Below are 26,373 nucleotides of genomic sequence, written 5' to 3' on the forward strand. Positions count from 1 at the left end.
TATGTCCACGTTAGTTTCTTTCTTGTTGCTAGATTTATTTTATCGTTTACCATCGCTCAGCATCTTCACTCATCACCTGCTGCTCCGTCTAATTGTCATGATGTGTTTCACATCATGTGTTGAATTTTTCTCTGTTCAACGTCGGATTCTTTGTTTTTATGCCATAATTCACATCTAGTTCGTCGCTCCGTTTTATGTACAGGTGTTACGTCAATCCGCGTTTCCCCATCAGATACGGTTCCCCCTTCGTCTTCTTGCCGCTCCGCCCCGCCCACGCGGCAAAATAGGCGCGTGCTCGTGACGAGCACTGAGAAAGCACGCGCGTAGCAAGCACGCGCTTGTTCGGCGCGCTTGTCTGAGGAACTACGGACACCGTGAAAGCTCAAACAACATGTTTCGGCAAAGTTGTCACACTTTCTTCACGTTTTTGCGCGAAACTAATAGTAATAATACTAATAATTATAATAAATATATATGTTATACATATTATAATTATAATAAATAATATATATTTTATACATATATTATAATTATAATACATAATATATGTTATAGTTATAATTATAATATATATATGTTGTATATATTATAATTATAATATGTTGTATATATTATAATTATATGTTGTATATATTATAATTATAATATATATGTTGTATATATTATAATTATAATAGATAGATAGATAGCATAGTGCTATATGAATTAAAAACAGGGCAATGCAATTTAATGCTCAATATTACCCATCAGATACCGTTTCCCCTGTTTTAAAGTGGGGGAACGCTATCTGATGGCCATAAATCTCCCATCAGATACTGTTTCCCCTGTTTTACAGTGGGGGAACGCTATCTGATGGCCATCTTTCACCCATCAGATACCGTTTCCCCTGTTTTAAAGTGGGGGAACGCTATCTGATGGCCATAAATCTCCCATCAGATACCGTTTCCCCTGTTTTAAAGTGGGGGAAACGGTATGTGATGGGTGAAAGATGGCCATCAGATAGTGTTCCCCCACTGTAAAACAGGGGGAACGGTATCTGATGGGTGAAATATGGCCATCACATAGGGGAAACGGTATGTGATGGGAGATTTATGGCCATCAGATAGCGTTCCCCCACTTTAAAACAGGGGAAATGGTATCTGATGGGAGATTTATGGCCATCAGATAGCGTTCCCCCACTTTAAAACAGGGGAAACGGTATCTGATGGAGACATTTCACCCATCGGATAGTGTTCCCCCTGTTTTACAGTGGGGAAACGCTATCTGATGGGTGATTTTAACATAGGGGGAACGCTATCTGATGGGTGAAATGTGGCCATCAGATAGTGTTCCCCACTGTAAAACAAGGGGAACGTTATCTGATGGGTAATATTGAGCATCAAAATGCATTGCCCTGTTTTTATTATATATAAATGCTCAACATATATTTAAATTTAAAATAATTATAATATATACGTTTTGTATTATTATTATTACTCTTCTTCTTCTTATATTATTATTATTATTATTATTATTATTATTATTATTATTAGTTTCCCGCAAAACGTGAAAAAAGTGTGACAACTTTGCCGAAACATGTTGTTTGAGCTTTCACGGTGTCCGTAGTTCCTCAGACAAGCGCGCCGAACAAGCGCGTGCTTGCCACGCGCGTGCTTTCTCAGTGTTCGTCACGAGCACGCGCGTATTTTGCCGCCTGGGCGGTGCGGAGCGGCAAGAAAACTCAGGGGGAACCGTATCTGATGGGGAAACGCGGATTGACGTAACACCTGTTGTAACACCTGTTCTCCTGTTTCAGAGATGCGCGTCTTTTTTTTTTTTTTTTTTTTTTAACCCCCTAAAGTGCAGGGCGGTCGGGAAACGTGTCCATGGGGAAAGGGCAGACTGACATAAACCTTTTAAAACAACGGAAACAATTTCTGCAGTCTGATTATTGAAATTTAAAAGTGCTGTGTTGTTCTATCACCCCCGTTTCATACCAGACCTTACAGCACCGATGTTAATGCTATAAAATGAACGCTCTCTATCGTGGTGTCACCATGGAGGGATTTCTTTATTTCAACGGGTTCATTTTTCAGAGGGATACACAGTGAGGTGATTTTAGCTACCAGTAGCAGAAGAACAGAGCTGCGCCAAGAAGCTAACAGAAGCTAACAAACACTGAATAGAAGAAGAACTGCCATTGATACCGTTGCAGCCAAGCATGGTTTAATGTTAAACAATACAGTTTTACCAAGTTGCTCAAAGTCTAAACTGGCATTGTTGTGACTGTAAGGTGTAAAGCAGTGTTTCTCAACCTTATTTGGGCCAGCGCCCCCCTAGCCTTTATCCAGGTCCCTCACCGCCCCCCACCAAAAAATTTCAGGCTACTTTGCACTGACCATTATTTTATTATTAATATAACTATCACTATTGTAGATGTTTTGATTTTTATGCTTGTTTCTGTATTTATCATCAAAAATAATTTCCCAGAGAACAAAAAAGCCATGGGAATAGAAATTATTTTCACAGGCGTCTATGAAAAATGCAATGAACATTCAAGTTAAAATTAGTAGGCCTATACACTCAAAAAAAAATGAACTTAGGGGGTTATTACATTAATAAAAGAATATCATGTACTTATAACACAATAATTTCATGTTTTAAACAAAAACGTGATAAAATCATGTTGAACAAACAAGAAATTGAATCATGTTGAGATAACACGATTCATTATAGTCAGACTGATCTTGTGCTGGAGGCGACGAGCGAGATCACGGCAGATCCCGCGAGATCATGGGAAATCACACGAGGCCCCGCGAGATGATTGTTTTTTGTGCCAGGAAAACGCCAGCTGCAGTTTAGAGAATACTAAATTTTCCTGGCAGAATTGTGCACATATCAGTGTTGCTATGTTTGGTTACGTTTCTATGTAATTGATGTACTCATGTCAGTGGCTAACATGTGTTAACATCACATGAAGTGATGGTTAGCTGGTAATTAATCAACGTTTTTCTAACATTTGCACCATTTCCTGCTTGCTCCATGCTTAGGTCATTGCATTTATAAAAAATAACATGTTTAACAGAATTATTTTATGTTTCAAAGGCAAATATGACAAAATCACGTCAAATAAACATAAAATTCAACAACCTAGCGTTAATAAAATGTATTCAAGTTGAGACAACGTGATTCAATTTAGTCAGACTAATCTCCCGCCGAAGAGGGTCTAGCGAGACCCGGAGATCACGCGAGACACTGGCGAGATTACGGCAGATCACGCGAGATGCTAGCGAGGTCACGCGAGATCTTTTGTCTGGGAAAACTTCAAACGGTTCTTTCAAGTGAAGCAGGAAGATTAGTTGGTTCTGAAGTGATAAAAGAAGAGGAAGGACAGATTCCAAGATGGAAGTTAAGTAACGCTAATTGGGAGTTATTTAAAAATTTAGTTGATAGTCAATTTAATAAACTGGATGAGAATTTGTTTTGTGATGTGGAGATGTGTTATTCAAAGATTAAGTCTGTTATTATTAATGCAGCTGAAAGTTCAATTCCTAAATCAAAGGGAAGAGGAAATAAAAAGTCTACTCCATGGTGGAATGAGCAATGTAGTATTGCTATAAGGGGAAGAAATAAAGCTTTTAAATTGGTAAGAAGATGTCATACCTTTGAGGCATTAATTCAATATAAGAAAGCACAAGCTATAGTTAGGAAGACTATTAGAGAAGCTAAGAAGGCTTGTTGGAGGCAGTACTGTAATTCCATTGGAAGAGAGACCAAACTGTCAGAGGTATGGAGAGTTATTAAGAAAATGAATGGTGTTAAAAAGAGGTTTTCCTTACCTGTTTTAGAATTAAATGGGAAAATGGCGGTTAGTAATAAAGAAAAAGCTGACTTATTAGCAGTAACGTTAATTAAGGTGAATAGTTCAGAAAATTTATCTGAAGAAATGAAAAGTAATAAATTAGATTTATTGGATGGAAATCCAGGAGTTACTACTAGGAGAGAAGTCTCAAACCAGGATTTAGATATGCCTTTTTCTATGTATGAGTTAGAAAAAGCTATTAATAATGTTAAGCAATCAACTCCGGGGAAGGATGGAGTGTGTTATGTAATGCTCAAACATTTTAAATATTCATCTCTTACTGTTATATTAAAATTGTTTAATCTGATTTGGATGACTGGGAGAATTCCGGCAGAATGGAAACAGTCAGTTATAATTCCCATCTTAAAACCTGGTAAAAATGCAAAAGACCCATCAAATTATAGACCTATAGCTCTTACATCTCAATTAGGGAAAATAATGGAGAGGATTGTTACAGATAGGCTTTATTATTTTATTGAGAGTAAAAATAAATTTTGTCCATTCCAGAGTGGTTTTCGTAAAGGGAGAAATACGATGGATGCAGTTCTGTGTCTAGAGTCAGAAGTAAGAAAAGCTCAAGCGAATAGAGAGTTAGTGATAGCTGTGTTCTTTGACATTGAGAAGGCATATGATATGTTATGGAAAGAAGGATTATTGATTAAATTAGGGAAAATTGGTATAGGAGGTAAGATTTATAATTGGATTTTGGATTTTTTGTTTGGTAGAGAAATAGAAGTTCGGGTAGGAGCGAATTTCTCTTCTAGATATGCTGTTGAGAATGGTACTCCACAAGGTAGTGTGTGTAGCCCAATTCTCTTTAATATTATGATTAATGACATTTTTGATGAGATAGATAGTAGTATAGGTAAATCTTTATTTGCAGATGATGGTGCTCTATGGATTCGGGGACATAATCTGGTTTATTTACAGAAAAAGATGCAGGCTGCCATTTTGAAAGTGGAAGGTTGGGCTAATAAATGGGGTTTTAGGATGTCAATTGCAAAGACTCAAGTAATTTGCTTTTATAGAAGACATAAGGAAGTTACGTTGAATCTTTATAAACATAAACTTGAACAAGTGAAAACAGTGAAGTTTTTAGGTGTCATCTTTGATGAAAGCTTAACTTGGAAACATCAAATAGAATCAGTTCAAAATAAATGTAAAAAAGTGAATAATTTGTTAAGATGTCTCTCAGGACAGGAATGGGGAGCTTCAAGAAGTGCACTGTTGGGAGTTTATCAGGCGCTCATGAGATCTATTATGGATTATGGGAGTATAGCATATATGGCAGCTGCTGACAGTCATTTGAGAAAACTTGATAGTGAGCAAACACAAGCATTGAGGATTTGTTGTGGAGCTTTCAGAACATCGTCTTTAGCTGCTTTACAAGTAGAAACTGGTGAGCTTCCGTTAAGATTAAGAAGGTTGAAATTAATGTACATGTACTGGGTGAACCTACAAGGACATAAGGGTGATCATCCAACTAAGATGGTGCTGAAGGAATGTTGGGAACATCATAAATTAAATTGTAATAGTTTTGGATGGATTGGGGAAATAAAGGCAAAACAGCTTGGTTTAACTATGCTCCAGTATAGTGCTACAGTTCCTCAATCTGAAATTCCTCCATGGTTATTTTTAACTCCAGAAGTTGATCTTCAATTAAATGAAATTCTTAAAAAGGGAAAGACTCCAGAATGGGTTGTAGTTAATAGATATTTTGAAAGATATAAAGACAACATAATTATATATACAGATGGATCTAAAGATCCAAATAGTGGTAGAACTGGAGCAGCAGTGAATATCCCACACCATAAAGTCTTGATTAAGAGGAGAACAGCTGACCATTTAGCTGTTTTTACAGTTGAATTATCAGCCATCATATTGGCCTTAGAATGGTTGCTTGATAATGATACTAGGGAAGTAAGTACATTTATCATAGCATCAGATAGTCAAGCAGCATTATTAAGTATTAAATCTGGTAAATCTAGCAGATTAGATTTGATATTAAGAATATATCAATTATTACTTTATCTTCATAACAATAAATGCTTGGTTCAATTTGTCTGGATTCCTGCTCATGTAGGTATAGAAGGAAATGAGGAAGTAGATATTTTAGCTAAGCAGGCCTTGAGATCAGATATTGTTCATCTGAATATCCCTTTGAGTAAAAATGAGGGTAAATCTATTATTCAAAAAGAAATTATTAAGATTTGGCAGGAGATATGGGATAACCATGATAATGGGAGACAACTATATACAATTCAAAAGAGTGTGGGAGATAGTAATTATCTGAGTGGAAGGCGGAAAGAGGAAGTAGTTATGTCTCGACTTAGAATTGGACATTCTGGACTTAATAGTTCGCTCTTTAAAATAGGAAAGCATGAAAATGGGGCTTGTAATTATTGCAATCAGGTGGAAACAGTGGAGCATGTCTTGTTAGAATGTGATAAATACTCAGAGGAACGTCAGATTTTAAAGTCGTTACTAAGCAGAAAGAATATAGGATTGTCTATGATTAGTCTATTAGATAATAAATCAAGTTATGTTAGAAATCTCTTATTTAGGTTCTTAAATAACACTGGGTTAATGAGTCGTATTTAGGATATGAACAAGTATTTGTGTGTATGCCAGTGCATGCTCATGCATTAATTCAGGTATTAATGAGTGTGTTAGGATGTGAATTTGCACATCCTACACATCATTGAGGTGGATGTAATTCCCTCTGAGATCTCTGATGACCACACTCCAGTCTGGTAGGTGGCGGTAAATGCACCTTAAGTTGGATGCCAGCCGCCAATAAAAAACAAAAGAAGAAGAAGAAGCAGGAAGATTCCTGATTTGGATCTGCTTAATTTGAAAAAGGTAAGATTCAGTCTGTTTTCATCCGTCTAAATCAAAATAAAAATCGAAATAAAAAGATGCAAATTAAAATCATCAGACCTTTTGAAAAAACATTTTTTTCTATGTTTGGTCACGTTTCTATGTAATTGATGTACTCAAATCATGCTAACATCACATGAAGCAGTGTAAGGGTCACAAAGCTGCTGTCAAGACAAAAAACGGACCCCATAAATGTCAGTTTTGCTCCTCCTCAGGTTGTTAAAACTCCCTGGAAAAAAGTTGCACTGATGTAAATTCAGCATCTGGTGCCATACAAACTCTGAAGTCTGAGGTTTAGTGGATTTTAAACACTGGGGCCAAACATAAGTCTATTTAAATGTTTTTTTTATTATTATTTTATTTCAGTACTGTTATTATGTAGGTAAATGCAGAGTGGACATTGGATACACACACACTTTTGTGGCTTTCTATCGTAATACAGATTCTTAATTTATTAATAATAAAAAGTATTAAATTTGAGTCAGAGGAACCTGCGGAGACCTTTGCTGTTAGAGCTTTAAATGTGCTTGCAATGTCCACATAAATGTCCACCTTCTAACTATGGATTTCTAGTATTGTTTTCTGGCTGAAACACTCAGAGGATTGTCCATTATTCCTATTAGTCCATGAACAGGCTTTCTTTTTTTTAAATGCATATATTCCTCTGCTCTAAAGATGTATTTTGTTATTGTACTTGTTTTTCCCCAAATAATTGTAGTTCAAAAACAATTTTTAAGTTTATCGGTTTAATTTTGAAATGTTGAGGTTTTTGTTTAGATTTTTATGTTTTATATTTTTATTGCTTTCTACCATGTTCAAGTCACCACTGTTCTGCAATACATGCTTGCATGTGCCCAGTGGTTATATTCAGTTTCAGAACAGCTGAAACACTGGGTGCCTTTAAATCTCAACTTAAAACCCACCTGTTTAGAGTTGCTTATAGCTAAATTAGGCTTAGTGCGGTTTTAATGTCTTCAATGTTTTTAATGTTTTTGACTTTACTTTTTATCTGTTTCACTGTATATTAAATGTTGCATGACTCTGTGTTTCTGTTTTTAATTATGTAAAGCCCTTTGAAATGCCTTTCTGCTGAAATGTGCTGTACAAATAAAATTTGATTGATTCATGATGCATTCAAGAGACTTGTACTAAAAGTTTGAATGTTCAGATACAACTCTGCTCAGGGTGAATTACATATTTTAATGTTTGAAAATCTGATCTCTTTCAGAACATCACCTGTCTGTTATCCACCTACATAAGCACTGGTGAAGGGGGTCATCGGCCATCAAGTTTTAGATTGCAGTGGCTAATGGTAAGTTTTGCCAGATCTAAAATGACTGAATCAAGTGTTAGAGCGATCATAAGGGTTCAGCTGAACTTGTATTTGGCAAGTCTGTTTTATTTGTCTTTATTTGCGTGGGGATGTGGAACTGTAAGGAGTGTTGTCTCTCTCTGTCTATGAGCTGCTATCAGCCCTATGCTAGCTACAGAATAGTACAGAGCAAGGGGGAAGAAGGATGAGCAGCAACATGAGATTGTGATTGACAGCACTAAAACTCTCCTGCCACTGACTGGTTGTTTCTAGCACTGGGAGAAGGCAGAGGAAATAGATTTTTCACAGTATATCCCCCTATACTGTACCCTTGTTTCAGACATAAATATTTCTTAGGTGACAGCTTCAGTTAGAAGTTTAAATAAAATGTTAAACTTAATTTTAGTCATGGCATAATGAAAGGAGAATAACAATTTTAAAGATCTTTCAAATAGACTGCAAGCCACTGATCACTTTCGTTGTGACTTCCTTTGAATGTAGCTAAGTTTTCAAGTATGTGACCTTATAGTATACTGCTGGATTTTTGCGGTTCTCATTGTTTTCTGATCTGCATATTTAGGAAAACACTGCTGAAGTCAGACGAGGGTGGATCCTAAAAGGCCTGTGTGCGTACCTGGATGAAGATCCAGAGAAGCTGGAGAAAGAGTACATGGTATATTAATTTATCTTTGTGTCCACAAAAGAGGTGATGATAGTTGGAGTTAATTGGACTTCCTGTGAATTACCAACAAATTTAAAATAAGAGATGATCATTAAAACTCTTCTTTTTTTTCACTTGGGTACATTCAATTTTAATTTGACTTTTGAGATGCTTTTAGATTTCTCCAACAGAAAAGGATAATCATTAGTAAGATTGACATAATTACAGTTATTGTTAAGTGGGTTTAAAATGAGGATTTTTAGGTGAGTTAAACTCCACAAAAAGATCTTTGGCCTGTTTTATTTAGCCTTTTTTTCTAACAGCATTGTTTCATACGCAGACAAAAATATGAACTAACTTTACCTAAGATGTTAGTACTGATCTATTTGGAAATAACTACCACACATAGTCATGACATTTCCTCCATCCAGGAAATAAGACAGGTTCTTCATGTATAAGATGTTTGGTTTGTGTACAGAGTCAGGGCTTTGTTTGCACATAAGTAGGACTGGTTTAGAATGACAGTCTGTGTGGTGGATCCTCAGACTGTCATTTCAATTGAGGAGAACAGGCCATGGAATATGGGGCCTATTTGGGATTCATCCCTTCTCTTCATGTTTTTCCATATGAGACAATATACCGTATTTTCCGCACCACAAGGTGCACCGGATTATAAGACGATTTTTGTGAAAATGTAGAAAATATGGTACCTTTTCTAAATGGGAAATCTTACCACTGGACTCACAATTAACACAGACAGGTCTTTGATGGACCTTAGCTGTTGTTGAGTCAGCCAAACAAGTGTAAAGTTATTTTTTTATTTAATGAGATGTGAAATCTCTCCCCCCCAAAACCCCGTCCTTGTTCCCATCATCAAGGTGCACAAATGGCCGAGACCGTCTGTGGAATCTGTTATCCGACCGGAGAGTGCAGAGCCTGGCGATGCCATTGAGGATGTTGGGATTCTCCTGGAGGCGGTGGAAGTGATGAACAACTTGGGCAATCTATCTTTACATGTTTTTCCAAAGACCGCAATCGAAAACTAAATTTTAATTGTTACAGTTTGCAAAGTTGAGCGAATTTACTGACACTTTTTATGTTGTTAAGAATTTGATCTATGCTAAACACAGCCCAGTTTTTTTCTGGAAAAACAAAACTGACCTTTTGTTGTTTATTTCAACTTTCAACTCAGCTGTTTTTTGTGCTGTGTAAAAAGAAAATGGATAACAATTTTGAAAATACAGTTCATGTTGTACTTTTTCTCATTGTTGAGTGTTCTTTCTTTCAGTGTGGTCTTAAAACACTTCATTTAATAGCACTTAAGAAAATGTCTGAATTAACATAATTCAATCATGGAAAGATTTTCCACACGATTATGTAGCTTTCTTTCAGCATAAAGCATGTTTGTTCAGCTAACTTAATTTTCATCAACTTAAGTGGTGTGAAGTTATCACTGTTAAATAAGTTGGTTTCAACTAAATTTGCATTCATCTTAATCAAGTAAAGTCAATTATTTGGTCCAAAACATTGCAAATTAGTTGGTCTGGTTCTATTAAATTACATTGGGTCCAACTAAAGTAAATAAGTTGAATCAACCACAAAAGTTAAGTTGAGCCAACACATTTGCTTTAAATTGGAGTAACAGAATTACATAGTGCTGAAATAAAGCAAAGTAATCAGGTGGAAAATCTTTCCATGATTTTTTTATGTTAATCCAAAGAGTTATTTCTTTCAGTGTAACAGCAGCCAATCAGAGTGGAAAATATATTCTTATTTTGTGCCATTTTCTATTTGTTAAATATTCCACAAAATGACCAGATAAAAGATGAACAACATGCCAGTTTAAACTTTGAACTATTTGCAAAATGACTGAGCTCTGCAACATTAAAACATGGATAGAACTGTAACTACATTAATCATAGCTCTTCTTCTCTTCAGTGTTTGTCAGTTTCTGGTGGCGCAGCTCTGTGCTGCCTTCAGGAGAATGGGACATCAGAGTATCATCCATAAAATTTCACCCACATGGCATTTATTGTTCAAACCAGAGCTGTCAGTGGAAAACCAAAAGTTCCAGGTCCTTTTAATGCCATACAAATATGAGACAGAAACATGGATTATATCTTTATATAGATGTGTCTATTGATTTATAGATTAATAGTTTTACTGGACAGAAATTAGAAAGAACAAATTGGTTCTTAATCAAATCTAATTAAAAACATAAATAAGTGATAAGTTATTTACTGTTATGGTCTGTAATATATTTATTCTCAGTACTAGATGTGGTCTCAACAAACCCATGACATTTCAACAATATTATTTTACTTTTTATCTGGAAATAGTGTCTGTTTATTCTTGCCATACAGTCTCTGTATTAATTATTGATCGAAAGGTCTTGCCATACAAGTTTATTTCTCTGTTTTTACTTTAGTTTCTTAGTTTATTCTTGCATTTTGTTCTTCATTCATTCCCATTTAGTTTCCTTTGATTAGTATTATCCTCTCTTGGTTTATTGCTATGTCCACTTTAGTTTCTTTCCTGTTGCTAGATTTGTCATTTATTGACCATCATTAATCTTCACTCATCACCTGCTGCGCCGCCTAATCGTCATGTGTTTCACATCATGTGTTGATTTTTCACTGTTCAACGTCGGATTCTCAGTTTTTATGCCATAATTCACATCTAGTTCGTTGCTCCGTTTTATGCCCCGCTTCTCCTGTTTCAGAGTTTTGCGCAATGTGCGCGTCTTTTTTTTTTTTTTTTTAACCCCCTAAAGTGCAGGCCGGTCGGGAAACGTGTCGATGGGGAAAAGGCAGACTGACATAAACCTTTTAAAACAACGGAAACAATTTCTGCAGTCTGATTATTGAAATTTAAAAGTGCTGTGTTGTTCAATCACACCCGTTTCATACCAGATCTTACAGCACCGATGTTAACGCTATAAAATGAACGCTCTCTATCGTGGTGTCACCATGGAGGGATTTCTTTATTTCTTTATTTAAATGAGTTAATTTTTCAGAGGGATACACAGTGAGGTGATTTTAGCTACCAGTAGCAGGAGAACAGAGCTGCGCCAAGAAGCTAACAGAAGCTAACAAACACTGAATAGAAGAAGAACTGCCATTGATACCGTTGCAGCCAAGCATGGTTTAATGTTAAACAATACAGTTTTACCAAGTTGCTCAAAGTCTAAACTGGTATTGTTGTGCATTTAAGGTGTAAAGTTTACCTTCGACCAAATGCCCCCCAAAGGAATCCCAGCGCCCCCCTTTTGTAAAACTGTCCGCCAGCGCCCCCTGAACGCCCCCTGGGGGGCGGTACCCCCCACGTTGAGAACCGCTAATCTAGAACGTTGTCAGGTTGTTACATGAGGACTTCAAACCAGCCTCAAACTTAACAGGGATTTTTTTAGCCATGTTGAGAGCTGTGGATAATCCCTCTGACTGAACTACCATAATGTTTACATCCTCTGAGAGAAAGATAGCTTTTAATGAAAATACTACATTTGCTTATTTCCCTGCAACTCTTGCAGACTTCATCTGATAAAAAAGTCAACATTTGCCTCATTTAAGAGATCCCACAACGGCCTCATTGTCAGTCATATCCACCTGTTCCATCAGCCTCAACCCCTGCAGATGGCACTTTCATTGTAATTGACAGAGCAATGGAAAAAGGCTGTGGAAGTGGGGATTCACACTTCTAAACCTCCAATTTCCTATTTCCCCTACCAACCAACTCCAACAACTTGACTTTGTTTTTCTCCTTGTTATTCTCTCCGAGGGATGAAAGCAGCACACCCGGTAAGAGGCTGGCAGCCTCAGGAGGCAGATTACTGACATGGCAGCAAGTAATCAGTCTCCTATTCACCCTAACAGCTAGTGATGGGTCCAGCAACACCGACGCACCGGCGCATGTATCAAGCCCACAGACCAACACCCGTGTCGGTGTGCGTATTGGTTTCAGCAAGTCACGTGACCAATACAGGAACTGTTTCGAAATGACCCTGGATGCCAAACTGTGTATATAAGGAAGCCAATCTGTCAAAAGCATTTGCCAAACAAATTCTTGATCTTTTACATTGTCATCTATGGAGCAGTTTCAAACAAAATGTTTCCTCAGTGTGGGACTATTTTGATCTTATGTTGGAAAATAAATTTGTTTTCATTTTTGTTGTTTCATCCGATTCTTGTCAGTTTCTACTTGATCTAGCTGAACCCAAATTCAGCTGAAACTGACTTTTAGTTTACTTTCATATCATGTTCTGCAGGTTAAGTGTCGCATATGTTTGACTAAACTGTCTTATTTAAATAAATCCACATTTTCAATGCTGAGGCATTATGAGGCCAGGCATGAGAATGAAGTCCCAGATAAATTCAGATATGCAGCCATTCTACAAATTACTCAGTTGCTTTTTATAAATTATTTCATATACAGTGAACCCTTGCTGTAATGCGGTTCACTTTTCACGGTATTGCTGCTTCGCAGATTTTTTTCCTACAGTGTTCTTCGCCCTGATTGACCGCTGGTTGATTGACCATATGATTGGTAAAAACAATCTCCGCTCTACCTGAGTGCCAATAACGTTACGGTGTTTAATACAGATTGGCCACTCAGGAGATGGAAACTGAAACTTTCAATGTCTGCTGAAAAACAACAACAAAAAAAACTGTGGCCAGAGGCAGCGCAAAACCCGACCGGAGGCTCGTTTGATGAGATCCATCGTTCTGCCACAGATCCAGCTGTGAATCTCGCAGAGCAGCTTGGAGGAGACGCTTTAATGACATGACTACGGATCACATTAAGGCCCGATTGATGCACTCGCACATCTGCTGACCTGAAAACAGGTTTTGTTCTTTGGTTTCAATGTAGAGTATTTATGTATGCTGTGTAATAACTGTAAAAAAGGATTTCGCCTATCACGGGTTATTTTCGGAACGCAACCCCTAAGAAAAACAAGGGTTCGCTGTAAATGTAGTGTTTAATTTTTTTCTACAGAAGAAGTTTGGTCAAAAAAGCGTAACAGGCTTCATTTCATAAGGTTGTAAAAACTTTTTTTTTAATAAAAATGTGTGGGAAAAAACAGTCCATGCATCCTCATTCCAAACACATTCACTTAAATCTTCACTTTATGGTACATGTTCACATTCTTTGACTGTATATCAAATATATTTTAAATGTAACTGAAGATATGACATAATACAACGTATAATATTCAATAAAACAGAAAGACTTAAATCTTATTGTATAGACTAGGTCATCAAATCACTACGTTGCCTGTAGGAATTTTTAATGTCCAGCAGGTGTCAGTATTGAGTGACACAGTATCGACACAGTATCAATACAGTGTTGCTATGAGTCGAAACGCCTTATGACGCCTCATTTACCCATCACTACTAACAGCCTTTCATTTCTCCTCACTGTGGAAGGGATTCATGGGAGCAGCTATGGAGCGAAGAAACACAAGTCTGCTGATAGCTGCAGGAAGGAGACTGAAACAAGAATCACATGCAATCAATGTAAAGACGATCACAGGTACTACATTACTGTGAGACATAGCACAGTCAGATATAAATAAATGTGATGTAAGAATTGTGCTAAAGTCTGTAAGATCCCGTTCCTTTTTAAACAGCAGATACTCTGGCCTTATCGTCATTTGTCCTGAATGTGGGTGGTAAACTCCATCTAAGGCTAAATACCTCTTAACACTTGAAATAGTATCAGGTCAGCTGGTATGTTGGTACAAACAGCAGCTACAAGCAGAAAAATACCTGACATTCCCATAACTGGAATCTCAGTACTGGTAGTCACCCACTGAGAAACCAACCCACCTGCACAATATAGAATGAATCCAACTAAGGGAGTAAATTATGAAAACATCATACAAAATAGAGAGCAGAAAAATAAAATAATTAAATATGGTTTAAAATGTCTCTTTGCTGGTTAATGACTTGCTACATGTAATAACTAATTGCATTAGTAACAACTAACTAATTAGCAAGTTATTACTAATAAGTCAGAACATAACCTTATGAGCCATAAGATTATGTTGCGATTCAACATAACCCTTCTGGCTGCAGCAAGAAGATTATGTTAAGTCAATTCCTAATTATTTAGAAACAACGACCTTTCAGTCAGACATTGTTCTGACATTTTGTTCTACTGAGTGTGTGTGTGCATGAGAGTTGTCAGTGTTTAACCCTCAGTGTTTAAAGCTGCAATATGTATCTTTTATAACAAATGTTTTATAGATATTTGTTAAATCTACGCCGTCAAAGTTTGATATAAAACAGATGATATGTGACAAGATCCATCTCCTGCCTGAGCTACTGCTCCTGTCTGGAGAAATGTATCACTTCTAACCAAAAACAAGCAATCAGAGCCACGAGGAGGAGCTTATCGCTGTTATTGCTCTTCATGTACTCACTGCTGAATGTGCTAATGGTGAAGAAACTACTTACTGTTAAAGAAAAACTGGTTACCTGCTGTCACTGGTGGCTATGCTAACTAGCCTGAGCATTCTCTGCAGAATCTGCTCATGGGAAAAGCTGTAGCGGTAAAGGAGAGCAAGGGGGTACAGGGAGTAAGCAGCACCACAGAGGATTGTGATTGACAGCATTAAGACCCACCTCCTGGCTCTGATCAGATGATTCTAGTAAGAACTGGGAGAAGGCAGAGGAGCTCAACGTTTTCACAGATTATCTGTTTCAAAATAGTGACAGTTTCAACAAAAACTTATTTTTTAAAATAAAAGTTACATACTGCAGCTTTAACAGTGAGTTAACAGTAAAGGTTATTTTAGATCAGGACATTTCTTAGCCTACTTCCTGTTGTGAAGCAGGTTCATACTGGCCTAGTAATACCTGGACCAGTATGAAATGAACAATGATAAAAGTCAACTAAAAATTGGTTTATTAATGCTACTTTGAAAATTAATAAGAACTTTTTAACAAAGGACCAGGTTGGTTTTCAAAGCTTTCTTCCCCTAATGAACGGAATCATAATTTAAAACACTTTGTTTGTATTATCAAAACATGACAAAGACCTTCATTCATAGATACATTCAATGTTTCCAAAGCAGCCAAGTATTTACTCTCCTGTTTTCATGACTTCTGAAATTGATCCTGGCATGATGCAAATGAACTTCAAGTCCTGAGTAACAATGATTCATTCCTGTCTTATTAGAAATGTATTCAGTCCACCAAGCAGCAGATAGACTTGATTAAGTGGCACTGAAGTATAATTGTTGCCTTAAGCTCCATGCTTGTAAACTAGTTTAGTATTAAACCTTTAAACTGTTGAGACATGATCAATGAACTGTGTTCTTTAAGAATGTTGCATTTCACAAAAAGGTTTCCTCTGTTGAGACACAAAGCTGGTTCTTGTTATACCTGACAGCACATGAACCATTACTTTGATGGTGCAGCTTCAAGTTGGAAAATGGGCAGAAACAGCCATGAGAGCTACATCCTGTCCTGCCTCCTGCAACCTTTATGTGTTGTTGCTGTTGGAAGCAGCTGAGGAACAGTAGGATCACGGGAATGGAAACAAAACAACCTGAGAAGATATGCTGTACAGGGATCCACCATTAGTTGAACATATTGGGATAAATATGTTGTAATTTTCCTGTTGACTATAAAATGCTGTTTACATGTTTACTGTGACATATTAATGTAATAATTAGTTTGAAAATGTTTTATCTTTTGTAAAATTTTTCATTCATGAAGGTCACCATTTTTTCACCTGCACAATGCATGCTGGGTTGATGACATGTCTGGGTCCATTCTGTACTATAATCTACAGAGTAAACACAGAAGGCCAACTTCACCTGAGTTGCTTGAATCATATTGCATTTGACTGGTGTAAATTTAGACAATGCCACACTGCATTGCAGCTGTAATTAAAAGAAATAATGAGATGAATCTGCACCGCTAATTTGTGCTCTCAACATTTTCCTCCAGAAGACTTGAAGTCATTTGTTCAGCAAAATTGAAGAAGGATCGAAGAGATGGTTGTTACCCTCGCTACTGCCGCCAGTACTGAAAACACGGACCCAACACCAGACCAAAGATCCGACCTCAAAGAGGTGTTAGCAGACCAAAGACCAGACCTGACACAGAGCTACAGAATTAACTACCGGATCACACAGTCCAACCAGAGGTACGCATCATTCACTGTTTCATTTACGAAGCTGAAGGCAGCAGCAGCAGCACAAACACCAGCTTCTTCTGCCAGCTGACCTCTTCCTCTGTGTGATCCTCCTCATCCTCATGACCTCTGAGGTGATTTCTACATTTCCATCGATTTCAAATTGAAAAGACTTAATGTTACTGGTTGCCGTTTTGTCTGGACAGAGCTAGCACAATGGGACCTAGCATATGTCATCTACCCAGAATGCACTGCAGCATTCTGGGTAAATGGATGCCGCAACAACATGGTGACATCCGTGTGACAATATTTTATTTAAATTTATAAAATCAAAACAGCCTACAGTATTATTCCTGTGTTGTTTTTACATCGTAAACATTTCTCAAATATAGTCTATTGTTACAACTAATCATTGATCATGTTAAGTCGGGAAATAAATGATTTGACATCTTGGAGAAAAAGGTACTGCTGGGCAGACATGAAAGTCATGTTTTAAAAGTATCCTGAAGACAAAGCAAGGCAACTTCTCATCTTTGGTTTCTTTTTGCTGCAGGAATTTGCAAACAGAAGCCAAAACAGTTTTAATGTCAATCTTTATTATCATGGTAAAACAGCACTTTTTCATTCATTTCTCTTTAATAGTAAAATTTTCATAAGTAAAAAAAACATAAAGCTTTTTAATTAGAAATAGATTACTAATAGGTTATCTTGCTTGCAAATTTTAAATTGCAACCAGCAAAATATGGCAGACATTAGAAACCCATGGTGACAGAAGACACTGATTGATGAGAATTCCAGAAGTAATGTTTCTCAAAGTTCCAGTCTTTAAAATTACAATCTGTAGTGTTACACTCTCTTTAGGTATTGATCTAGAAAAAGAAATGCGTATACAAGAATTTAATTTTCCAGTTATTTTTAGTCAAACAAGAGCACACATTTCCATTCAGCTGATCTGGCTTTAGTGAGGCGATTAAAAAAACAGAGCAGGCCTGTGGATGACTGTCTGCTGCTACGCAGGAAGTATTGCTGCATAATTAGGAAGAATGAGTGTTTAATGTCACAACTGGACTTTTTCACTCCATTTTAATCAGAATGAAAATGATTAAAATGGGATCCCACAAAGCACTCTGGTTTGCTTTAGCTGCACATTTAGGAAAACATAAGACAGGTCATTATAGAGCAGCTGTAGGAAATGTGTCTGCACTTCATTCACAAACATCATATTACATCATGGAAAGTGATTCAACATGAAAATGCAAAGTGTTGCCTGTAGAGTGTTTAATTCTGGCTGTCTATATGTGTGGAATTAGTGTTTGGTTCTGTGGAAACATTGCTGGAATAAAGAGGAGGATGAGTTGTGTTTTTTCAAAGAGAAAGAAAATATTTCACATGAAAAGTTTGCTTGTGTAAATAACCCCTGTCTCCACCAGTGGTTCGGTCCTCAGCTTTAGGAGGCGTCCGCTCCGTTTCTCTGCTCCATTGACTCGCCTCTCTGAGAGATGAGGAAGGACTCCCAAACAGCCAGACACTGAAAGAAACAGGATCAGCACTTTAAACATGAGGCCAGTCTCATCATGGGCCCGTCCACATGATACTAACATGGAGGCACATCAGCAATGACCTCAACAGCCTGGGGACGATCGGACAAACTCATTTTCATTTTGGGCCAAACAGAGCATACCCCCCACGTGCCCCCATCAATATCATGAGTATCCTCAAAGGACTGGTTGTGTCAGAATATATTGATAAAAACAGCCTATTAAACTGTTAAAATATTAATAATTAATATTAGTGGCTGTCTCTGTGTTTTATAAGTACTTCTTAAAATACAATTGCTTGCAAAAGTATTCACAGCCCTTGAACTTTTATATATTTTGTCACATAACCACAAAGATGAATATATTGCATTGGAATTTAATGTATAAGAGAAACACAAAGTGGAATACAATTGTCAAGTAGAAAAAATGATACATAATTCAAAATAAGCTTTTCAATTTGTTTTTACAAATAAACTGAAAAGGGTGGTGTTCAAAAGTGGAACTACTTTTTGCTGCAATTCTAATTCTACTTCACCATTGTACAATTGTTAATGGACAAGGCAAACAAAAAATGTGTAGCTTCGCTTGAATTTTCATGCAATAAAGCTTTCTTCATTTCATCATTAGCAGTTTAATCAGACATGAGCTGATGTGTTTCCATTGGTGAGCAAAAGGGACAAACAGGGCAGGAAATCGCTCAAGGTCCATCTCAACACTTCTCTCACTTTTTAATTTATTCTGTTCTTACAGAACTTCTTTGCCATTTCATAAACATGGCTGCAGAGCTTTCCTTTATGTGAATGTGTGCGTGTTTGTCAAGCTTTTCACCACACACACATGCGCAAAGCAAATCACACCTTTATGACATAGAGGTAGTTATCTAGGAGGCAGGAAGCCATCCAGCCCTGGAGTGAAAATGACAAACACACACCAATAAACACAGATGGATCCAGGGCCCTTCTGAGTGGACCGGGTGCCACTGTGTCACAGCACATCAATAAAACAACCCGGTTTTTTTTTTCCAAGGTAATAGCAGTTTACCTTGTTTAGAGAGAGCAATAAGTCAGCACCGTGGCCCGCCAACTCTCCATTTAAAAGCCAATTTCTGTGCAGCAGCCAGAGGAAGAGCTCTGAAGCTGAAATCCTGAAGCGAAACAAAAAAAAACTGGCTTAAATTCTATCTGTCCAACAGAACCTTTGGTGTGTCCATAAGAAACTATGGACACACCATTTTAGATTTATTCATTTTAATTTAAAATGAATAAAATTATCTGCAGAGTTCACCAATGTTCTATCCTTGGTCCTCTCCTCTTCGATACGTTTATGTTTCCACTCATTCAAATTGTACAACAAGATAGAGTATCACAATTATGCTGATGGCACACAGCTGTACATTAGTTTATCATCCAGAGATTGCAAACAGGTTCAAATACTCCATAAATATATTGAGAATGTGCCAAAATTTTCTTCAGCTAAATAAACAAAAAACAAAAACAGCATAGGTTAAAAATCAGCACCCACCTTCAACCTGCTGGTTTAAAATGCTCTGACTAAGCCAGGAGTCTGGCAGCGATCAGGGATCATGATCTGATCCACAACAACCACATCAAAGGCACAATATTATCATCTAAAAAATATTGCCAAATTTGTTCATGTCTTTGTTTTTAGCAGTTTATTTCAGCACTATTTTCACTGTAATCCCAAAAAATCCACAAGGCAGTTTCAGCTTCTTCAGAATGCTTTACAAAAACAAAAAGAGGTCAGCATGTCAGTCCACTTCTGAGGTCCTTGCACTGATTTCCTGTTACTCAAAGAATAACATTTAAAATCTCATTAATGGCTTATAAAGCACCTACTAATAAAAGCCCAGATTACATCGCTGATCTTCTCTAAAGCTTAAAAACCATGAAGGCCTTTAAGATGATCTGAATCAAACCTACTCATTCTGAGAATGAAATGAAGCATCTTTCAGTTTTTATGCACCAAAAATCTTTAATAAGCTCCTTTAACCTCTTTGTATAAGCATTTTAAATATTCTCTGGCTGCAGGTGCTATCTAAATAAAGTTGCCTTGCCTTCACCTGGACATGGAGAGAGGATGCACCTGTAGACAGCAGCCGGATTCATTTTTGAAGTGGGGGGAGGGGGGACAAGAGGTGTTTCGTCACCTCTGTTTCACACTTTGAATGTCAGATGCATGCACTTGTTCAGTTGACACAATGGCAATCAACTCATTGGGTTGGTAGCAATTTGCCCCGAAGTAAGCTTTTACTTGGAGGTAAAAGCTGTCGGGTTCATCATGCGAAGTGGTCTAGCTACAGATTTACTGATTGCTGGCTATTAAATGTGCTGTAGTGATACAGATTTGGTGAAAAATAATCAGAAAAAAATTATTAAAAGTTGTGGGGGAACATGCACAAAGCATGCTTTACCCAGAGCATTTAGAGGAAGGAATAAAGTTTATTCCATTTTCAAAACTGGTGTCTGGAAAAATGTAAAAGGCGGATAAATGCCTGCAGCCAACCCAAGGACAGCTGAATACAGAGATCCACTGTATTAAAACACCATGTTCGTATGAAGGTTTTGTTATCATTTCATTATATTCTTTATGGTTAAATATCAATGAGTGAAGCTTGGTCAAAGTAATAACTATGTGCTGTGTCTACAAATGGGTACAGTTTGCGTACAGTTGCGGCGCGTCTCGAGCGCTTAGCGCGGGGCCATTTGAACTGTTTTGAGCATTTAAAGCTTCGAGTGCGTTCAACACGTCTGACGCTTCACAAAGACTTTGAATGTAAACCAGACGCGCGTGACGATCAAAGCGCGTTTGGTGTGAACGCACCAAAAGTGCAATGCGCCGAACTTGAAGCGTCAGAGGGGTTTTTTAACGTGTTTAGTGCAAACGCACCATTAATGGGTTAAACGGTTGTCCAAGCGGGTGACCCGTCAGGTCTTCAGTTCGCCAAACCACACACACACACACACACACGCACGCACGCACGCACGCACACACACACACACACACACACACACACACACACACACACGCACACACACACACACACACACACACAAAAACCCCCCCAAAAACTCATAAATCGGCGACCTGCCAGAACCGCACACCCGGTAAAAAGCTCAGGCGGGATCCAAACGACCTCTTAGATCTATGGGAGGGATCAAACTCCGCTCATTCAATTTTAGCTTACAGAAAAAGTGTCAAGCCGCCAAATAAACAAAAGTAAATTGACCAATAACATTTAGGCTTATGCGTGCCCACCCCCACAAACTCACACAGATGTACGCTACAAGATGTTTGACACAAAAGATATTTTTTTCTCCTCAGTATTGTTAATAGTCAAGAGAGTTAGATAATAAAGTAATCCAAAAATTACTGTTTTCTTTTTTAACTTAATGGAAAATCTCAAGGTATGCACAGTGCCTACAGCCGTACAACTGCGGGAGGCCCTGTCCTCAGCTAAATACGCACGATATAATTATGCCGAGGATGGACAAAATCACGACTGGTCAAATATTTGGAACATTGAAAAAATAATAAAATAGATGTCAAATATCCTCCAGCAATGCCAATTCAGAGAAGCGGGACAACCTAATGGTTCCAGTGCATCTTCACGTTACGGCGCAGCAGTACTATCTGGATACTGTTGGTCTGAAGCCAAAAGGCGCAGATTATATTTGCTGCATGTTCCACAAATTTTGCAGTAAAGAGATTTCTGAGTGGGACAGATAACAGCCAGACTACTAGCAATATTTTTTTCATTGAAAACAAAATTAAAAACTCCACGATTAAACTTGAATATGCTGCTTTATTTTACAAACAAAAATGAATTTCAACAGCCAGAGACCTGAAAACCATCAGTGGCCATCGATAATGATGGCTGATTGGCTTTTGGAAGAAAAAAAATAATATTCACGCAATTATTTTTCAACTTGAGCAAAAATGATCTGCTCTGGGCAAAGTGTGGGTGAGCATTTGGACCAGACCGATAACAGACTGTATCAGAGCCAGAATCTCTTTTCAGGTGTCAGACCAGTTCCTGATCCCAACCCGACCCGGAGCTGCCGCATGTGCGTAAACCTTTGGGTGACTGCTATGATCTGGAGCCTTAGATTTGGTCCAGATCTCAGTGTTGTAGGTTTTATCTGTGCTTCTGTCTGTATATAAACATAGAGAGATGTCAGTCACAGTTTGTCAGAGTTGCGCGCAGTCTGTGTAAATGTCTGGTGGGACCAGCTGAAGGGCAGAGGAGGGCTGTAAAGTGGGGGGCCAATGGTCCCCTGGCCCTCCCTATTCCAGCACCTATGCCTGTAGACCCACCAAGACCTGGACAGGAGAGAAACAGCCAAGAGGCCCATGGTGACTCTGGAGGAGCTGCAGAGATCGTTCCCCAGGCACTTCACAAATCTGGCCTTTATAAAAGAGTGGCAAGAAAAAAGGCACTGCTGAAAAAAAGGCTAAAGAAGTCCACATTTCTGATTTCTGATTGAGACAAGCCATGAAAGAGACATGAGGGGGAGGGCGCATTGGTCAGATGGCAGTCAGCATGAACTTTTAGACCTACAAGCAAAACACTAGTCAAACAGAGTGATGGCAGTATAATGCTGGAGAAGCAAAAAGCTCAAGCGGCTTTTCAGCTGATAAAAAAGCAAACAAATGCTTTTTTTGCATTTGTTTGCAAAACAAATGCAAACAAATGCATTGTTTGTTCAGCATGTTGAACACTGGTTCAACATGCTGAACCAGTGTTCAGCATGTTGATGCTGAACACTGGTACAAAGCAAATTCAAAAGTGTTAGATTTCCAGTGTAAGTGTTGTATGTTAAAAATACAGTGTTAATTCAACAACATGAGTGTTAGTGAGTGTTAGTTTCCCTAACTCTTTAGTGAGTGTTAGTTTCCCTAACACTCACTAAAGAGTTACAAAAAGTTAAACAAAAAGCAATCCAGTCCAGTGTTGATTTCTAAATTAAATCCAACAGTCTAAACCAACACTCAGTCTGGTGTTGATTTAGAAATCAACATCAGACAGTTCCTCAAACAATTGTAACATATTTGTGACATCACATCAAGGAAGAAGCAACAGATACAGGTAGGAGTTGCAACAGGCCCCCAGCCTGGACCTAGAGAGGCCCACATGGGAGGGAGAACATGCCTTCAGGAATGCTTTTTTTTCATCACATTTCATGAGACAGTAAATGAGAGCCCTCTCCTATTTAAAACTGAGTACGATACCCCAGTAGTTTATATAGTAGGGTGCCATGACTGTTGACTCATGACTCATGGTTGCTAAAAACCTTACCAGACTGACTGATTTTAGTGACATAATCGGTGTAAAATATTGAATAAAATGTTGTGCCATATGACTGGCTTTATTTTCACGCTTATATTTAACTTTATGACACACAAAACTACAAATGAATCGTCCTTATTGTCTCCAGGTGCATTCTGGGTAAAGCTCGTCACCAACGTCATCATCAGTCACTTGGCAACAAATGGCAAACTAGCTAGAGCATTTCTACGGACTACGTTAACATGTTTTGATTTTGTGTTGCATCGTTAGTGACCAGTAGCCTGATGTTTATGTTCTTCTCTTGGTTTGTTGTACTTCATGTCAGATGGACTTTAAAATGACATAGTCGCTCTCTCTGGTGATGAAACTTGCTAGCTCCGATGTTGTGGGCATGTCCATGTTGTCGAGAAAAGTCGAGCTCATCCTACTTCCCCATGCTGGAGATTTTAGTTTAATAATAACAATAAATAAAGTTATCTTTAAAACTAATTACACAGGTGACATCAAGACCCAACAGTAGAGTCAGACGGTAATAAAATTAATCTGGCTGTGTGTGTTGTTATTGTGTCCTGCAAACTTTGCTTTAATTCTACTTTTTTCTATTTAATCATAAAAAATCATAGTCAGGCAGAAAGAGAGTCATGGAACAGGAAGAGCAGGTTTCCTGAAGAAAGGGGAAGTTTCCAGTCTGGCATGTGGATAAAAAATAGTTCAGAGTGCTCATTTCAAGGCATTAAAGTTTTAAAGAATAAAATCTAAACATTTTGAGTAATTGGATAAAATCCAGAGTAAAATACTTAAATGAATAATAATAACTTATGATTAAACCAATAATTAATATTGGTTTAACCAATGGTTGATATTGGTTTGATTATAAGAATATTTACACTTACTCTTATACTTATGGAAGTACATACAGGTGAAACAAATAATTGTAACATGGTATCAAATAATTAGATTTCCATTAATGTCTGTAATAACTCACATTATGATTATAATAGGAGTAACTAATAAGTTATGGTTATAATAAAATTATAAATGAATGCTAAATCAGAGAAACTAAAAGGTTATAAATGTGATTTTAACATTGAACTTGAAATGGTGTAAAATGTGTAACTGTAATTAAAGGTCACTGATGTTGTGTTGGAGGTAGATGGTAGGTGAAAGATCAGGGGGAAAGAGGAACTGATAGGAGAGCGGAGGTGACCAAGGCCTTATTGCTGAACTGTAACTTTCCTAAGAAAAGGTTAGATGCAAGAGGACTGTTGAGCAACCCTGGGACATTAGAACAGACATCATGTCTCCAAAACGGTGATGGATATGAGATCATCGGTCCAAGTAGTCGGCCAATGAGACAGGCACAGCAACAAAGCTAGCCAATGCAAATGCACCAAAAGGGTGGATAAACCCTTTATAAGGTAGGTGCAAAAGAGGAATCTTTGGTTGGATCCTTCAAGCAGCTTCGAGCCAAGATCGAGATGGACAAAGAACTCTGCAGCTGAAGAAGAGCCGGAGCCACAGAGCCGAAGACTGTTGTGAACATGGGGACCAACCGGTTAGCCCCGCAACATGTGGCTTCAAATTGCATTTCTCTCACCAGCTGGGTTCAAGACCCCAAAGACAAAGACAACGACCAAGGCAAAACTGAAGATAAAGATGAAGATAAAGACAAAGGCAAAGAACAAAGGCAAAGATGAAGAACTAGTGTATTCCTTCCATGAGACCAGCTCGTCTACATCTCGATGGACCAGAAAGATCATGAGACAAGGAGAAAGGAGCTACAGAGCTGCAAGACAAGCGTCTTGTGTGGAGCTTATTATAACAAGGTAAGTTCCATGTTAAAATGATCATGTTTTTGACTATTTTTTTATGGAGGCATTATTTTTCCGTTCACGCAAGAGTATCGATTCATATGCATAGTTCGCTCAACGTACGCTTATTTATTTGGATATCACGGTATATACGACTGTTATCGTAACCGAACATTGAAACTGTCAGGAAAATCTGGAGGCCATTTGAGTTAACATTATTTAACTGCGGGGTTGTTTTCTTTAAGTGTTTGGCTGTAGACTACAAAATTGGGGTGTGGCTGTGCTGGACCATTGGCTTGATCTATGCCACAGGTGTCAAACTCCAGTCCTGGAGGGCCACTGCCCTGCAACATTTAGATGCGCCGCTGCTGCACAACACCTGAATACAATAATTAGGTGATTAGCAGAATTCTGGAGTATCTACACAATGAGGAGGCAATTGAGCCATTTGACTCTGGTGTTTTGTACCTGTGGCACATCTAAAAACTGCCAAAATGTTTTTTCTTTGTTAGTGTGTCATGTTGGTGACTGAAGCCTGTTATGATGACTTCAACACATTTCTTCAGACAGGTTGGCACGACTTTTAATGCTGACCAAAATTTTTTCTAAGCTGACTAATTTTTTTTAGTTATTATTTCTGACTTTTTTATGCTTTATCTTGTAAACCAGGTGGGCAAAGTAATTTGAATGAATGTGCCAGTGACACACACAGATGAGTCTGATTAATTTTGTTCACACTTCTTTTTAAAATATTTATTTATTATCCTAATGTTTCTGCTATATTTCCTGTTTTTCCATCCAGGCTGGAAGTCTTCCTCCTTCATGTTGGCGAAAACAAGAGCAGCACCAAAGACACTTCACCATCAGTGATCACAAGACC

The 26,373-nt window shown here is 37.8% G+C and overlaps 1 protein-coding gene and 1 long non-coding RNA gene across 6 annotated transcripts in view; one reads left to right on the plus strand and one right to left on the minus strand.

Moving 5' to 3' along the window:
• The first annotated feature begins 6,354 nt into the window (after nucleotides 1–6,354).
• On the plus strand, nucleotides 6,355–9,954 carry LOC148153509 (uncharacterized). 2 transcript variants are annotated; one of them, XR_015761620.1, is made up of 4 exons: nucleotides 6,355–6,703; nucleotides 7,950–8,033; nucleotides 8,614–8,706; nucleotides 9,573–9,954. It is a non-coding gene; the product is annotated as an uncharacterized LOC148153509 (long non-coding RNA). The 2 variants fall into 2 exon arrangements; XR_015761619.1 differs by lacking the exon at nucleotides 6,355–6,703 and having other exon boundaries at nucleotides 7,595–8,033.
• A 7,458-nt stretch (nucleotides 9,955–17,412) lies between these two features.
• snx7 (sorting nexin 7) overlaps nucleotides 17,413–26,373 on the minus strand; it is a 59,521-nt gene continuing 50,560 nt past the window's right edge. For 3 of the 4 annotated variants that reach the window (XM_088001161.1, XM_088001162.1, XM_088001159.1), the window contains one exon: nucleotides 17,413–18,364. In XM_088001161.1, the coding sequence (XP_087857287.1) occupies nucleotides 18,284–18,364 (81 nt within the window). In that variant the 3' untranslated portion in view covers nucleotides 17,413–18,283. Of the gene's footprint in view, nucleotides 18,365–19,415; nucleotides 19,519–26,373 lie in introns of all 4 variants that reach the window. The other variant, XM_088001160.1, reaches the window with a different exon arrangement.

Source organism: Poecilia mexicana, unplaced genomic scaffold, assembly GCF_051168715.1.
Source record: "Poecilia mexicana isolate PSO_F unplaced genomic scaffold, ASM5116871v1 scaffold_20, whole genome shotgun sequence".
NCBI lineage: Eukaryota > Metazoa > Chordata > Actinopteri > Cyprinodontiformes > Poeciliidae > Poecilia > Poecilia mexicana.